This window comes from Oncorhynchus clarkii, unplaced genomic scaffold, assembly GCF_045791955.1.
Source record: "Oncorhynchus clarkii lewisi isolate Uvic-CL-2024 unplaced genomic scaffold, UVic_Ocla_1.0 unplaced_contig_13633_pilon_pilon, whole genome shotgun sequence".
Lineage (NCBI taxonomy): Eukaryota > Metazoa > Chordata > Actinopteri > Salmoniformes > Salmonidae > Oncorhynchus > Oncorhynchus clarkii.
This window is the reverse complement of record NW_027261082.1, coordinates 162778-179371: the sequence shown is the minus strand read 5'-3', so window position 1 is coordinate 179371 and position 16594 is coordinate 162778. Positions and strand designations below refer to the sequence as shown.

The window sequence follows — 16594 nt, the reverse complement described above, 5'->3', positions numbered from 1 at the left end:
GTTTCTAACCTGATTAGTCAGCACCTTACACACTACTCTACAGAGACGTTTCTAACCTGATTAGTCAGCACCTTACACACTACTCTACAGAGACGTTTCTAACCTGATTAGCCAACACCTTACATACTACTCTACAGAGACGTTTCTAACCTGATTAGTCAGCACCTTACACACTACTCTACAGAGACGTTTCTAACCTGATTAGTCAGCACCTTACATACTACTCTACAGAGACGTTTCTAACCTGATTAGTCAGCACCTTACATACTACTCTACAGAGACGTTTCTAACCTGATTAGTCAGCACCTTACATACTACTCTACAGAGACGTTTCTAACCTGATTAGTCAGCACCTTACACAAGTTATTTAAAACGTTTTTACATTTTGCGTCCCCCTTGTTAAAACTAGCATGAGTTTCTTGAAAGTGACATGTACATCTAACTGCCAAAATAAAGGAAACACTTGAATAAATGAGGGATACAAAGTATAGGTGCTTCCACATAGGTGTGTTTCCTATGTTAGTTAAGCAATTAAAACCCTATCATGCTTAGGGTCATGTATAAAAATGCCCAGTTGGCCATTTTTTTTTGACTACCATGGCTAGAAGAAAACATGTCAGTGACTTTGAAAGAGGGTTCTCAAAGGAGCATAGTGGGTATAAAGGTTGTGTGTGTCTCAGTCACCAGATCTCAACCCCAACTGAACACTTATGTGAGATTCTGGAGCAGAGCCTGAGACAGAGTTTATCACTACCGTCAACTAAACACCAAATGATGTAATTTGTCCTGGAAGAAATGGTGTCGTATCCCTCCAAGAATGTTCCAGAGACTTGTAGAATCTATGTTCTGGCAGGTTGTTGTGGCCCAACGCTCCTATTAGGACACTTTATGTTGGCCTTTCCTTTATTTAGGCAGTTTACATTTTATCAGACGCTCTCATCCAGAACGACTTACAGTAGTGAGTTCATACATTTTCATACTTTGCTCCATTTGTGGCTTAAATTAATTGAATTATGGGCTCTTCGTAAACTGTACACCCAAAGAACAATTTCACAGGGTTATTTTTGTCATCAAGGACAAAGGGAAAGAAACTATGTCACGTCAACAAGATGAGGTCTAGTTTAATACTTCAGTGGCTGTTACAATGCATAGAAGAGTGACCTTGTCTTGGTGAACAAAAGACAGCTGCACTTGTCATAAGAACCCTATTGTGAGTTTACGCACTGCAACAACACTTTCTTGTGTCACCCCCAAGTGTTCACAATGAGCAAAGTATAACGGGGTATTTCAAAAACAAAAAACGGACATACATTACTTATGGTTTCAACGTTTCAAACTGTTTTTGGAGCTAACTTACTTTGTGTCAGTGCATGTTAAAATATATCATTGGATTAATTCCCATTGGTCAAATATACATGCTTGGCATTTTTAGATGACTACAGTGCCTGAGACTGCCCTATGATCAAGTGGGCTTTCAATGCAGCCAATTTCTCCCCTCCTCTGTCCACCCTGGAATAGCCTGTTGTTAGAACGAGCCTGATAGGTCAAAAGAGGTATACACCTCTAGCCCCAAATACAGATCTTTTGAAATAATCAGTCTAATTCATGTCCTGACATGGCCCATCTCCATATAGGGCTGATCAACACTCTATAAAGAGTGATGGAGACCAGAGGAGACAGACCAGGAGAGACACAAGGCACTGGACATCCTGAAGGTAAGCATATAGAGGCAGTCTGCTGAGGAGGGCAAAAATAATCATCACAGGACCAAACAATTGTCATTACCACATTTAAACTGGCAAGTTGATTGATATTGGTCTTTATATTTGTCTATTTCATTCTCAGTAGAGATCCTTTCCAACGTATCCAGGGTGTGACCAACAACAGGTAAGAATCATAATCCTCTAAAGTAGAGGTTCTACTACATGCCTCCTAGTGGTTTAATGTGTTTCATGAAAACTATTGACAGTTTGCCAAATTCTTATTCAAATGCCATTTGTTTTATTTTGTTGTCTACTCATCAATCTAGTCAACTTGTATATGATGCACAATACGTCTTTCCGTATAGTAATTACATGTAGTCAGTGTCATCACTAACACAAGCTGTAGATTTGAGCTACAGTGGACCTAGCTACTTTTGGTCTGATGTGAACCTCACATGTTTTGGTTTATTTTCAATGTGTTATTGGTTTGCTGACCTTCATATTGTTCAGATAAAGTCTTATCAATCTAGGGTTCTAAATCGGGTAGCCTACTGGTGTTCTGACACGACACCATTTTTTAAAGCTATTATTTAAAAGTTCTATTGGTCTGCCATGCTACAGAATACTACTCACATAAACAGTATATACATACAGTGATACTAATATTTCAATTGATTTAGGTCTTTAAAATAATAATAATTTAAGTATTAAGGCTAATTTACAAGTATAGTGTAGAGAATCATTGTACTATCTAAAACGATGTGAAATAACTTTATATTTTCAGCTTTTTGAAGCTGTAAAAAACTGAAAGTATAATACACAAAAACAAAACTTAAGAACGGAAAGCATAGAAATAGTGCATATAGAACAGCTTCCTAGCCTTGCTTTCAATGATCATGACATATCTATAACACATATTTCTATGTTCATTTGGTTGGGTCGCCCAAAAAGTGACATATTGCAGCTTTAAGTTTGAGAACAGTTTGTTATGAGAATCCTAGCATACAACACACCTTGGCATCAGTGAGAAGACAGCCACATGTAAATCTATTGTTTAGTAAATGTAACCTAATACTATATACACAAATACATACATATCTACAACAAATACATTATATTATTCCAACTCAAACCTGGTACTGTGTGTAATATATACATATGTATGTGTCCAATGCTCTTTTCCTGCCTGCACAGATTTAAGAATGGGGGACGCATTGATGGCAGAGTTTGGGGGCGCAGCTTCCTATCTGCGTAAGTCAGACAAGGAGCGTATGGAATGCCAGACTAGACCCTTTGACATAAAGAGAGAGTGCTATGTGCCAGACCCTGAGGTTGAGTACGTCAAGGCCACAATCACCAGCAGAGATGGGGCTAAAGTCACCGTTGATACTGAGTTTGGAAAGGTAAATATTTTGGTGAAAAGCATTTCTGAAAATATATGACCTGGAGAAAATCACAAGATAATACATTTTCTACTAGGATAACTCTATGATTGATGAACAGTTAGTTATAAACTGAATTGAGTTATGCGCTTTACTGTTGACTATAAACATTCTTCTCACAAGAGATAACAAGGAGCAGAATCCTGACTTGAGATCTTTAACTTTTATGCAAATCAGGCATTACATGTAAATGGTTGATTTGTGAAAATTCAACATTGTGTGCAATCTCAAGATAGGATTTGTCTCAAAAGTGAATACCTCTTCACCTGAAAATGAAACAAAATCATTTAATTTGCCCATCTTTCAGACTGTTACTGTGAAGGAGGATGACGTTCACCCCCAGAACCCGCCAAAGTTTGATAAAATTGAGGACATGGCGATGTTCACCTTCCTGCACGAGCCTGCTGTGCTGTTTAACCTCAAAGAGCGTTACGCAGCCTGGATGATCTACGTAAGTCAAGCCTGACTGCTAATATCTCCATTAAATCAAACATTCATTCAAATGAATGAAACTAAATCTGCATCTCCCTCGTCTTCCACAGACCTACTCAGGGTTGTTCTGTGTCACTGTCAACCCCTACAAGTGGCTGCCAGTGTACGATCAGTCTGTTGTCAATGCATACAGAGGCAAGAAGAGGACAGAAGCTCCTCCTCACATCTTCTCCATCTCTGACAATGCCTACCAGTACATGTTGTCAGGTAAAATATAACTTTTCCTTTTCATCTACATTGGCATATCAAATCATGTTTGTGTAATGACACATTTACTGATACTTCTCTTTCAACAGACAGGGAAAACCAGTCTGTTCTTATCACGTAAGTACATCAACCAAAGGTTATATTGATTTGAGGCTATTTATGATTACGATAAATTCTGAGACATCAACATTTGTATTTCAATCCCAGTGGAGAATCCGGTGCTGGAAAGACTGTGAACACCAAGAGGGTCATCCAGTATTTTGCCAGCATTGCTGCTGTCGGCGGAAAGAAGAGCGCTGCAGAAGAAAAAAAGGTCAATAGAATGCAAATGTTCATCATTATCAATCCCAAATGAAACATTCTTCATGGATGGATGAGCATATGTTGACAAAATCAATTTTTATTCATGTAGTATTGGTGTTCATTGCAGCATTTTCACACTGTATGGATGTTGGTTTCTAGGGGACACTGGAAGATCAAATCATCCAGGCCAATCCTGCCCTGGAGGCTTTTGGTAATGCCAAGACCATCAGGAATGACAACTCCTCTCGATTCGTAAGTTTGGTCTTTGTTTGCAGTCAAAGAACATTCATATCTTAGCATAAATGTTCATCTGATCTACTATCTTCTGTATTTGAATTTTATAAGGATAAGAATTTTATTAGGATCCCCATTAGTTGATGTCATGACGTCAGCTAATCTTCCTCGGGTCCATCAGCTAATCTTCCCTTTTGGGACTGTATGTGTGCAACAGACCTGGGTTTAAATACTATTTGTTGTTTCTTTCAAATACTTTGTGTTTGATCGAGCCTGCTTAGAGTGTGAAAGGTGTGATTTAAACTTTTGGGACTATTCCATCAGTTCCACTACACCAAGCAAGCTCAATCAAGCACACCTATTCAAAAAGAAAACAACTACTACTTGAACCCAGATCTGGTGTGCTCATTCATTTCTGCTTTTGACAATAACTTACAGGGTAAATTCATCCGAATTCATTTTGGAGTCACTGGGAAGCTTTCGTCTGCTGACATTGAGACTTGTGAGTACAATAGTATATTTGCTCAGAATTGAAGGTCTCTTTGACAGGAAACACATTAATACCAAAAGCACTTTTCCATACTGATCAGATCTACTGGAGAAGTCACGTGTAACTTTCCAGCTCAAGGCTGAGAGAGATTATCACATCTTCTACCAGATCCTGTCCCAAAAGAAACCAGAACTGCTGGGTGAGTATTAAATCATCAAACACTACTGAGCAGGCTTAAGGTCTAATTCTGAATTCAACTGAGAACTACTGATTACAGTGGGGTACAGATTTATTGGATCCCATGATAAAGATGAGCAAAACAAATACTGTAATACAAATACTTAGCTACATTTTTTTATTATATACATTTTATACTAATTCAATTGCTCAAAGAAAGAGATTTTGTTAAACAAAATCCTTGTGAGGACAACGACACTGAGCGTTTTTCTAAAATGACATTGGATAACACATTGGGAGGGATCTTAGACCAGCGGTTCCCAAACTGTTGGGTGCGCCCTGGTCGGTAGGGGGGGGGCCCTTACACTATATTATGTAATGGCCTATACCACAGCCTGAACACAAATCAAACTGTGCTGTTCGATTATTTTCAGAGATGCTACTCATCACCAGCAATCCTTATGACTACGCCTTCATCTCCCAAGGAGAGATTGCTGTAACTTCCATCAATGATGCAGATGAGCTAATGGCTACTGATGTGAGTAAAATACGTTAATGAACACTGTATGTGCTTGGAAGTAAGCATTTCACAGCAAGGTCTACACCTGTTGTATTCAGGGCATGTGAACAAATAAAATGTAATTTGATTTTGATTTATTCCACTTATATCCAACTCTCTCTCCAATACAAAAAAATTGCTTTTATTTCTAAACTAGGATGCCTTTAATGTGCTTGGATTCTCCCAAGAAGAGATTAATGGCATTTATAAGCTGACTGGGGCCATCATGCACTACGGCAACCTGAAGTTCAAGAATAAGCAGCGGGAGGAGCAAGCAGAGGCAGATGGCACTGAGGGTGAGCACTGATTAAAAACCTCTCACTTTAACATAAAGTCATATCTGAAAAATCTGACGCTCAGAGTGCCTCCTCCAACCATAAAACTTTGCCTTTCCAGATATTGACAAAGCTGCATATCTGATGGGCCTGAACTCTGCTGACCTGGTCAAGGGGCTGTGTCACCCAAGGGTCAAAGTAGGAAATGAGTGGGTCACCAAAGGTCAGAGTGTCGACCAGGTGAGTCTCAAAAAAGTTTTACATTTCCAGGAGATAATAATTTGAGCATAAAACTTCTGTCTAGAGTTGCTAACATGTTCATGCCTGTGATTCCTCATTGACGATGCCTTTTAGTCCAAGGCCTGATCTGTGTCTGGGAAACTGTCCCTATGCGTTTATGTGGAGCCTATGTTTTGGTAAATTATTTTCTCAATATTTTGAAGGTTTACTACTCCATTGGTGCACTGGCAAAGAAAATTTACGAGAACATGTTCCTCTGGATGGTGATAAGAATCAACCTTACACTGGACACAAAGAACGCTCGCCAGCACTACATTGGTGTGCTGGACATTGCTGGCTTTGAGATCTTTGATGTGAGTGATTTGACAAAAGGCCACGTCATGAAACAATTCATCTAAAACATTACAGCTGACAAAATAAAGTAACTGTAAACTTCTATTTCAGTTCAACACCTTTGAGCAGCTGTGCATCAACTTCACTAATGAGAAGCTGCAGCAGTTCTTCAACCACCACATGTTTGTGCTGGAGCAGGAAGAATATAAGAAAGAGGGCATCGTCTGGGAGTTCATTGACTTCGGCATGGACTTGGCTGCCTGCATTGACCTCATTGAAAGGGTTGGTGTCTTCAGTTTCACATAAGTTGAATTTATATGATTGAATCTTTTGAGATTTCAAACATTACAAGGGCAATCTTCATAAATGTGCTTCAACAACAAATTATTCTCATATTTATTACTTTGCCTTAGTATTCATTTATTTTCATTAATTTTCCCCTTTCAGCCCATGGGTATCATGTCCATCCTTGAAGAGGAGTGCATGTTCCCCAAGGCCAGTGATTCTACATTCAAAGCTAAGCTGTATGAGAACCATCTGGGCAAAAATGCATGCTTCCAGAAGCCTAGGATTATTAAGGGTAGACCAGAGGCACATTTCTCCCTGGTTCACTATGCTGGCATTGTTGACTACAACATTGGTAACTGGCTGGTGAAGAACAAGGACCCGCTGAATGAGACTGTGGTCGGACTGTTCCAGAAGTCAAGTCTTAAGTTCCTGGCCAACCTCTTTGTGAGCTATGCTGGTGCAGAAGGAGGTACGATGTGTTTTTATCGGCAAAGACTACAAACCACAGAAATAAATACAAATGTACATGACAATAGTATATTTAATTGATGTCATTATCATACAGCAACTGAAGAAAAAGCGGCTGGAGGAAAGAAGAAGAAAGGCTCTTCCTTCCAGACTGTGTCTGCATTGCACAGGGTAGATCTGACTTTAAATCAATATACTTCTGATGTTTTCAAATGGCAGAAAATAACAAATGTATTATATTTGTCAGTTTGTTGTGGATTGGCATGTTAGCATTAAATGCCATTATGACTTGTGAGGTACTGGGAGTCATTTATGGAAAATTCTACATTTGTCATACTTACAGGAGAACTTGGGTAAACTCATGACCAACTTGAGGTCTACTCACCCTCACTTTGTGCGTTGCCTCATCCCCAACGAGACCAAGACTCCTGGGGCCATGGAGAATCCTCTGGTCATGCACCAGCTGCGCTGTAACGGTGTGCTGGAAGGCATCAGGATCTGCAGAAAGGGCTTCCCCAACAGGATCCTGTATGCTGACTTCAAACAAAGGTACAAACCATTATGCATTTCCTGTCCAAAATAAATTCACCTGTTTACCTATTCAAGTGTTCCATTTTTGAAGATAATTGCTTTCTGATTTAAATTCAGATACCGCATCCTCAATCCAAATGCTATCCCTGAGGGTCAGTTCATTGACAACATGAAGGCAGCAGAAAAACTGCTAGGCTCTCTGGACATTGACCACACCCAGTACAGATTAGGACACACTAAGGTACGTTCCCTAAATAGATGAAAAGCAATAAGACCTGTTGGACCAGCAGCAATTACGGGGTCCAAGCAGTATATCACCACTAAGTTTACCTGAGAAATGCCTGTTGAAATAACTGATGATATACCACTGAGCATGCTTTCTACATATCATCTGTCTATAGGGGAAATGGATCAAGTCAAGAAATGCAAATATTTACCATGTAGTAGATCCATATCTGGCTATATATAAGATATCAAAAGCATTGTGGCCATACTGTTTGAGATACTGTACATGTTTTTTGAAAACGTGCAAATTTTCTTCACTCTCGGTCATGCTGGGACAGAAGTTGTAAAATGAATTGCACATTACAAGGCCAACTTGTGGTCAATTTGTGCCATTTTCACAGAGGCAAGAAATTAGCCATCTAAACATGACTACTACGTTTTGTAAATCTGGGAGATACCACATTCAAGTTATTTATGGTCAACTGGCAGAAAAATACAATCGTACAAATACAAGACAATCCATGCACCAAAGTATGGCCTTGGTTTATCATTAGGTGTTCTTCAAGGCTGGTCTCCTGGGTACCCTTGAGGAGATGAGAGATGACCGTCTCGCTCTTATCATCACTGGAATGCAGGCCCGATCACGTGGTCTACTTGCCAGAATTGAGTTCCAGAAAATTGTTGACCGCAGGTTGGAATAAGAGTAGATAAAACTTCTGCAGACAATATGGTGGAGGTGGAAAAGGGTGTATAAGAAGCTACTTCTGTTCCATTTCACAGGGACGCCTTGCTTGTGATCCAATGGAACATTCGTGCCTTCATGGGTGTCAAGAATTGGCCCTGGATGAAGATGTTCTTTAAGATTAAACCTCTGCTGAAGTCAGCAGAGACTGAGAAGGAGATGGCGAACATGAAGGAAGAATTCCTGAAGCTTAAAGAGGCTTATGCTAAAAGTGAAGCCCGTAGAAAGGAGCTGGAAGAGAAGATGGTCTCCCTTATCCAAGAGAAGAATGACCTGCAGATCGCTGTCCAAACTGTGAGTAACTTTAACTGCAACACAGTTACGTTTCTGCACTCACATCCTTTGTCAAAATTGCCTTAGCTAAATAGAGAAATGTAAAAACAGAGAAAGAGGAGACATGATTTGCTAAATAGGTATGTACAATCAGCGGAGCATTTGTAGTCTCCAAATATTTTGCCACCAAACAAACTTCTGAGCTTTGGAGAATTTGATATACTTACAATATATTGACACATTGACAGTCAGAAGACACTATTGGTGATGCTGAAGAGAGATGCGAGGGTCTGATCAAGAGCAAAATCCAGCTTGAGGCCAAATCCAAAGAGCTGACAGAAAGACTGGAGGATGAGGAGGAGATGAATTCAGAGCTGACTGCCAAGAAGAGGAAGCTGGAAGATGAGTGCTCAGAACTCAAGAAGGACATTGATGATCTGGAGCTCACTCTGGCTAAAGTGGAGAAGGAAAAGCATGCCACAGAGAACAAGGTAAAAGTTGTTCTTCATTATTGTATTGTTAAAACTCCAATTGATTGTTTTGAATGAAAACGTAAAGACATTGATCCATTTCCTTAGGTTAAAAATCTTACTGAAGAGATGGCAGCTCTGGACGAAATCATTGCCAAGCTGACCAAGGAGAAGAAGGCTCTGCAGGAGGCTCATCAGCAAACGTTGGATGACCTGCAGAGTGAGGAGGACAAGGTCAACACGCTGACCAAGGCCAAAGCCAAACTGGAACAGCAAGTTGATGATGTGAGTACCAAATTGGAAATAAAAAATTACAACAAATTAAGTAATATCCTAAAATAGCCTACAGCACAATATTGTTTAATATATCCTTTATCAGCTTGAAGGGTCTCTGGAGCAAGAAAAGAAGGTCAGGATGGACCTTGAGAGAGCCAAAAGAAAGCTGGAAGGAGACTTGAAGTTGACCCAGGAGAGCCTAATGGACCTTGAGAACGACAAGCAGCAACTGGAGGAGAGAATGAAGAAGTAAGATCACAACCCACAAAATCTAATGAATAATTCCTTTACAGAAAGCTCTAAAATGTGTGCTTTACTTATCAGGAAGGATTTTGAGACGAGCCAACTCAACAGCAAGATTGAGGATGAGCAGGCCATGAGTGCCCAACTTCAGAAGAAACTGAAGGAGCTGCAGGTATTTTAATAGTATTGTTGAAAAGGTAATCATTGTGTTACACTTGTTTATGTTCTGTTCTTACCAAAACATTTCAATTCTAACCATTTCAGGCCCGCATTGAAGAGCTGGAGGAAGAGCTTGAGGCTGAGAGAGCTGCCCGTGCCAAGGTGGAGAAACAGAGGGCAGACTTGTCCAGAGAGCTGGAAGAGATCAGTGAGAGGCTGGAGGAAGCAGGTGGAGCCACTGCTGCCCAGATTGAGATGAACAAGAAAAGGGAGGCTGAGTTTCAGAAGGTGCGCAGAGACCTTGAAGAGGCTACTCTGCAGCATGAGGCTACAGCTGCCACTCTGAGGAAGAAAAATGCTGACAGTGTGGCTGACCTGGGAGAGCAGATTGACAACCTTCAGAGAGTGAAGCAGAAGCTGGAGAAGGAGAAGAGTGAGCTCAGGCTGGAGTTGGACGATGTGGTCTCCAACATGGAGCAGATTGTCAAGTCTAAAGTATGTGGTATCACTGAGCAATCATAAAATGCGGTATCGGTACATGCTTTTTAATGATGGAATCTAGTGACGGTGTTCTGTCATTCAAAAAACATATCTGTTTTTAGACAAACTTGGAGAAAATGTGCCGCACTCTCGAGGACCAGATGAGTGAATACAGGACGAAAGCTGAGGAAGGACAGCGATCCATCAATGATTTCACCATGCAGAAAGCAAAGCTTCAAACTGAGAATGGTATATTAACTAAAAATCTGGACATTCACATGAACAGCAACAACAAATAACCAAATAAGTAATATAATTTGAAATAATTAAAATTGCATTAAAACAGGTGAACTTGCCAGACAGCTAGAGGAGAAGGACTCTCTGGTCTCCCAACTGACCAGAGGTAAGCAGTCCAACGTTCAGCAGATTGAAGACCTCAAGAGACAACTGGAGGAGGAAGTCAAGGTATTTATACTAAAAATGCAGTGTCAATAATCGACTTCATTTAACCTCCGGCATAATTTGATTCTTTACAAAATGTCCTTACCAGGCAAAGAACGCACTTGCCCATGCAGTGCAGTCTGCTCGCCATGACTCAGATCTGCTGAGGGAGCAGTATGAGGAGGAGCAGGAGGCCAAGTCTGAGCTGCAGCGTGGCATGTCCAAGGCTAATGCTGAAGTGGCTCAGTGGAGAACCAAGTATGAAACTGATGCCATACAGAAGACCGAGGAGCTTGAAGATGCAAAGTAAGGACGCTTAATTTAAATTATTATACAAAAGTATTGTAACCAATAGAATGTTATATATATGGGGGATACAGATTCAGGAATGGCTGAAGGATTGCAACATTTACCTGGTTAACTCTGCAAATAGCACTACTGGGTGATCTGAAAAGTCATAGTCAATCGATCAATAAAATAATAACACACTTAGCAAAAATTGTTATTTTTAATTTACAATCTGTAGGAACTAAGAGAATAGAAAGAAAGGTTCAGAACTTTTGTGAAACTTCACAACTGTATGGTGTTCAGAGATAGATGGGTGGGGTTGAGGGTAGCTGAAAGATGGGACTGAAAACAAACAAAAGATAACTAATGTAAAATATACTGTGTCTGTAAAATGTATATAGTATGTATAAGATGGAAGTAGGAGCCTAAGTCTTGTTGTTGTCGTCCATTAGTTTACTCCAATAAGGGGAGGGATGGTAGGGTTGGGGGAAAATAATAAACAAACACATATTTAAAAAAAATATACATTTAATAATATATCTTTAAAAAAAATATTTATGGGGGAATGGAAAGTATGCAGACAATTACATTGATAGAAGCCACAATCTATTTGCAATATTGAAGCTTACAAAAAAAAGCAAGGTTTCTGTCTTACATTTAAGGCTATTCAACCTTGGCTGAATTAGTGACACACAAAAGTACATGATGAATGATACATAGATTACCTGATATAGAACCATTAAATATCAGACAGAAAAAAGGCAGATGTCTTAAATGTTTCTCATCTATGTCAATCCAGGAAAAAGCTGGCTCAGCGTCTGCAGGATGCAGAGGAGGCTGTGGAAGCTGTTAATGCTAAATGCTCCTCCCTGGAGAAGACTAAACACAGACTCCAGAATGAGATTGAAGATCTCATGGTGGATGTGGAGAGATCCAATGCATCTGCTGCCGCTCTGGACAAAAAGCAAAGGAACTTCGACAAGGTAGAAAATTAATTGTAGACAAGTCCAATTAGCCTTCCTATTAGTCTTCATTACCACTGTGATTATTATTTAACCCTGCTGGTCATCTATGAACATTTGAACATCTTGGTAATGTTCTGTTATAATCTTCACCCGGCACAGCCAGAAGAGGACTGGCCACCCCTCATAGCCTGGTTCCTCTCTAGGTTTCTTCCTATGTTCTGGCCTTTCTAGGGAGTTTTTCCTAGCCACCCTGCTTCTACACCTGCATTGCTTGCTGTTTGGGGTTTTAGGCTGGGTTTCTGTACAGCACTTTGTGACATCAGCTGATGTAAGAAGGGCTTTATAAATACATTTTATTGATTATAGTACATAATAGGGACAGCATGTAGACTAGTGGTTAGAGAAGCAGGCCTTGAATCCCAGCTCAGATGAGAAAATCTGGCGTTGAATTCGCCGACAACCAGAAGGTTGCTGTCATCATCCTACATACCCTTGAGCAAGGCACTTCACCCCTATAATTGCTCCAGGGGAGTTGCACTGCGGCTGACTCATTGCATTCTGCCCGTGTTTTCTCGGGGGCTTAGGTTGTGAGCATCGTTCTTCTGTAAGTTAATGGACAATAAAGTACATATTATCCTAATCATATACTGTATTGAAACCCCTTACGTGTCCAGGTCCTGGCTGAGTGGAAGCAGAAGTTTGAAGAGTCTCAGACGGAGCTAGAGAGCTCCCAGAAAGAGGCCAGATCTCTCAGCACTGAACTCTTCAAACTCAAGAACTCTTATGAGGAATCTCTGGATCACCTAGAGACGATGAAGAGAGAGAACAAGAACCTCCAAGGTCAGAGAATGTGCATGATTGCCTATATAACTTAGTTAATTAAAGATTGATAGGTTATAGAGATCACAAAAATATTGTAGTTATTAGGCTTGCGTGTTTTTTCATACCGATGGTATGATTTTCAATACTGTAAATTTAACTATCTAAGATGTTCCAAATAAATATGCACCAACGGTAATACCGTATACCCCGGTATGAACATCTGGATACAGCCCAACCCTACTAGTTGTCACAAAAAGATTCTGATGTAAAATTATATTTTTCCACAGAGGAAATTTCTGACCTGACTGAGCAACTTGGTGAGGGAGGAAAGAGCATCCATGAACTGGAGAAGATCCGTAAACAGCTGGAGCAGGAGAAGGCTGAGATACAGTCTGCTTTAGAGGAAGCTGAGGTGAGAAAACATTTACTGATAGTGAAAGTACCAGAATTGAATTGTAAAATCTTCTAAACTATGGGTGGCTGTGGTCTCATAGGGCTCCCTAGAGCATGAGGAGGGCAAGATCATGAGAGCACAGCTGGAGTTCAATCAGGTCAAAGCTGACATTGAACGGAAGCTGGTGGAGAAGGATGAGGAGATGGAGATGAATAAGAGGAACCAGCAGAGAGTGGTGGATACCCTGCAAAGCTCCCTGGAGTCAGAGACTCGCAGCAGGAATGAAGCTCTCAGGCTGAAGAAGAAGATGGAGGGAGATCTCAATGAGATGGAGATCCAGCTCAGCCAGGCCAACAGGCAGGCAGCAGAGGCCCAGAAGCAACTTAAGGGTCTTCATTCCCATCTGAAGGTAACACCTCCACACCATTGTGAATTAAAAACATTGCTTGTGCCTTCACAAAAAGCCAAACCACACTGTGAAACAAAATATAGTAAAATCATAAATTCTCTCTACAGGATTCTCAAATGCAGCTGGATGATGCTCTTCGTGGCAATGATGATCTGAAGGAGAACATTGCTATTGTAGAGAGACGCAACAACCTGATGCAGGCTGAACTGGATGAGCTGAGAGCCATGGTGGAGCAGACTGAGAGAGGCCGCAAACTGGCTGAGCAGGAACTGCTGGATGTTAGTGAGAGAGTTCAGCTGCTGCACTCACAGGTAAGACGGTAATAGATAACAATTTGTGTTCTCCTTAAAATGTCTGCGATTTGAGATTTGTTGAGGTTATATTAAAAGGAATTTGTCATATATACGTGTAGAACACCAGCCTGTTGAGCCAGAAGAAGAAGCTAGAGGGTGACACATCCCAGCTTCAGAATGAAGTGGAGGAGGCTGTGCAGGAGTGCAGAAATGCTGAGGAAAAGGCCAAAAAGGCCATTACTGATGCTGCCATGATGGCAGAGGAGCTGAAGAAGGAGCAGGACACCAGTTCTCATCTGGAGCGCATGAAAAAGAACATGGAGCAGACCATCAAGGACCTGCAGCACCGCCTGGATGAAGCTGAACAAATTGCCATGAAAGGTGGCAAGAAGCAGATCCAGAAGCTGGAGTCCAGAGTAAGTGTCTGAGGCCCAGCTACATAATCTTCTATTAATTCTAAATCATTTTTTCATATTTATAGTCATATTTCTAGCTTTAATATTAAAAGCAGTGGTAACTAACAACGTAAATGGAATTAATGTGTTAACATCCATCATTTCTTTCTAGGTGAGGGAGCTAGAGAGTGAAGTGGAAATGGAGCAAAGGAGGAGCAGTGATGCTGTGAAAGGTGTCCGTAAATATGAGAGACGCATCAAGGAGCTCACCTACCAGGTACATCATATATTTTAATTTGACAGTGCATTATTAACACGCTAAGAATCAAATGTAAGACACACCAATGACAATTATTTCCTTTCTTTTTGGGGACAGACTGAGGAAGACCGTAAGAATTTGTCCCGTCTTCAAGACCTGGTGGACAAACTGCAGCTGAAGGTCAAATCCTACAAGAGAACTTCAGAGGAGGCTGTAAGTAGAAAATGTTCCATCATCCAACTAATACAGCTGTAATTCTCAAATTGTTGTTTGCAAGAAACTTAACATTATTCACAGGATTTTTAACATTCATATTTAACATTATTCACAGGAGGAACAAGCCAATTCCAGTTTGGGCAAGTTCCGCAAGATTCAGCATGAACTGGATGAGGCAGAGGAGAGGGCTGATATTGCTGAGTCTCAGGTTAACAAGATGAGAGCCAAGAGTCGTGATTCCGGCTCCAAGGTCAGTGAAGTTGCTGTTTCAATGTACATAGTTGTAATGGTTATAATTAAGCAGATTCCCAGGTGTAATGTATGGCAAAATCCTCAACCTTAAATAGCTTCAATGCTAAAGTCTGGGATCTGGGACTCTGTTTAATGGTCATTTCAATTCTCTATATTCACCCATTGATTCCTGAAGAAAAGAAGTAATACATTCATTATTTGTTAAATTGTTACTAAGTAACTATACCTGTTGAAGTTCCCAACTGTAAAATTTCAACCAGAGGTTACAGTATAAAATGGCAGTATAAAACATTTTCTCATAATCAATCCATCTTCTCCATCACAGAAAGGAAAGGAGGAAGAGTGAGGTCAAGAGTTGTGATGTCGGCTCCCAGGTCAGTTCTTTTATTGGTTTTCATTTGTCATGTATGACGACGGCCCCAACATCAATATCTTTGTATGTAAGTATTTGATGTCCAATAACCATACAACTACCTATAAAGAAAGTCTTATTCTATTATATTCTATACATTTGAATAATATTTCCTGTCATTGGTTAAATTTTTTTTTTCAAAAGCATAATATTTATTGGTTTAAGTGGTGACTTACTGTGATGGCAAGCAACGCATTTTTATTTACTTATAAATACTAGACATTTACTTAAGATAAACACTAGACATCGTTGCTTCTTTAATTATTTTTGTAAAATCTTTAATTTACTAGTAAACAGTTTGTGTAATGCATGATGTTTGTAGTGTACTCTGTAAACTCAAACAAGGTGCCCCATTGTTTAATTTATAGTTGATGATCCACAGAATATTCTAAGAATGTTTTTAGTGTTCACGATAGTTAATTCAATTTGAACCTTTATCCATCTTCTGTCACAGAAATGTCATGATGAAGAGTGAAGCTCTTGGATGGACCTTACTGAAAATCTCCTGACTGTAGTGCTTTAGTTTTCTATATTCTCCATGTAACATGAGCAGAATAAAGAATAAAGTCAATTTAAAATAGGCCTTCTGTGTTTTGCTTGTTTCTATTACAAACAGGAATTATAGACATTTTATTAGCATGAAATCAACCGTTATTTAACAAAATTAAGTAAACACTGGTTTTCATAGAATATAATGAGATTTAGGGGACCCCACAGAGAATCAGGAAAATAGACAAACATCTCTGGTGGTGCTCCTGGGCCAAATTGTGTCCCCTAAATCAGTGGCTTCCAACCAGGGGTACTAGGACCCCTGGGGGTACTTAGCCCATCCACAGTG

General features: G+C 40.1%; 1 protein-coding gene across 2 annotated transcripts; it reads left to right on the top strand.

Moving 5' to 3' along the window:
- The first annotated feature begins 1610 nt into the window (after positions 1–1610).
- LOC139404695 (myosin-6-like) lies at positions 1611–16339 on the top strand. Of its 2 annotated transcripts, none has more exons than XM_071147305.1 (40): positions 1611–1715; positions 1846–1887; positions 2898–3106; positions 3453–3596; positions 3688–3844; positions 3934–3961; positions 4052–4157; positions 4307–4399; positions 4820–4883; positions 4972–5070; positions 5483–5586; positions 5765–5903; positions 6004–6122; positions 6326–6475; positions 6567–6737; positions 6903–7212; positions 7309–7382; positions 7555–7760; positions 7860–7983; positions 8522–8658; positions 8748–9003; positions 9231–9473; positions 9561–9737; positions 9832–9977; positions 10053–10143; positions 10236–10625; positions 10733–10859; positions 10957–11075; positions 11161–11357; positions 12139–12322; positions 12979–13144; positions 13414–13538; positions 13621–13929; positions 14037–14240; positions 14342–14638; positions 14790–14894; positions 14994–15089; positions 15208–15342; positions 15670–15718; positions 16211–16339. In XM_071147305.1, the coding sequence occupies exons 3-39, from the start codon at positions 2906–2908 to the stop codon at positions 15688–15690; spliced, it is 5814 nt and encodes a 1937-aa protein (XP_071003406.1). In that variant the 5' UTR covers positions 1611–1715; positions 1846–1887; positions 2898–2905; the 3' UTR covers positions 15691–15718; positions 16211–16339. The 2 variants fall into 2 exon arrangements, with proteins under 2 accessions (XP_071003406.1, XP_071003408.1); XM_071147307.1 differs by having other exon boundaries at positions 1618–1715; positions 1849–1887.
- The last annotated feature ends 255 nt before the right edge of the window (positions 16340–16594 follow it).

Coding starts and splice junctions, on each gene's coding strand:
- LOC139404695 (XM_071147305.1), top strand. CDS start 2,906: ATGGGGGACGCATTGATGGCAGAGTTTGGGGGCGCAGCTTCCTATCTG. Junction 3,597..3,687: donor ACGCAGCCTGGATGATCTAC/GTAAGTCAAGCC, acceptor CGTCTTCCACAG/ACCTACTCAGGGTTGTTCTG. Junction 11,358..12,138: donor GAGGAGCTTGAAGATGCAAA/GTAAGGACGCTT, acceptor ATGTCAATCCAG/GAAAAAGCTGGCTCAGCGTC.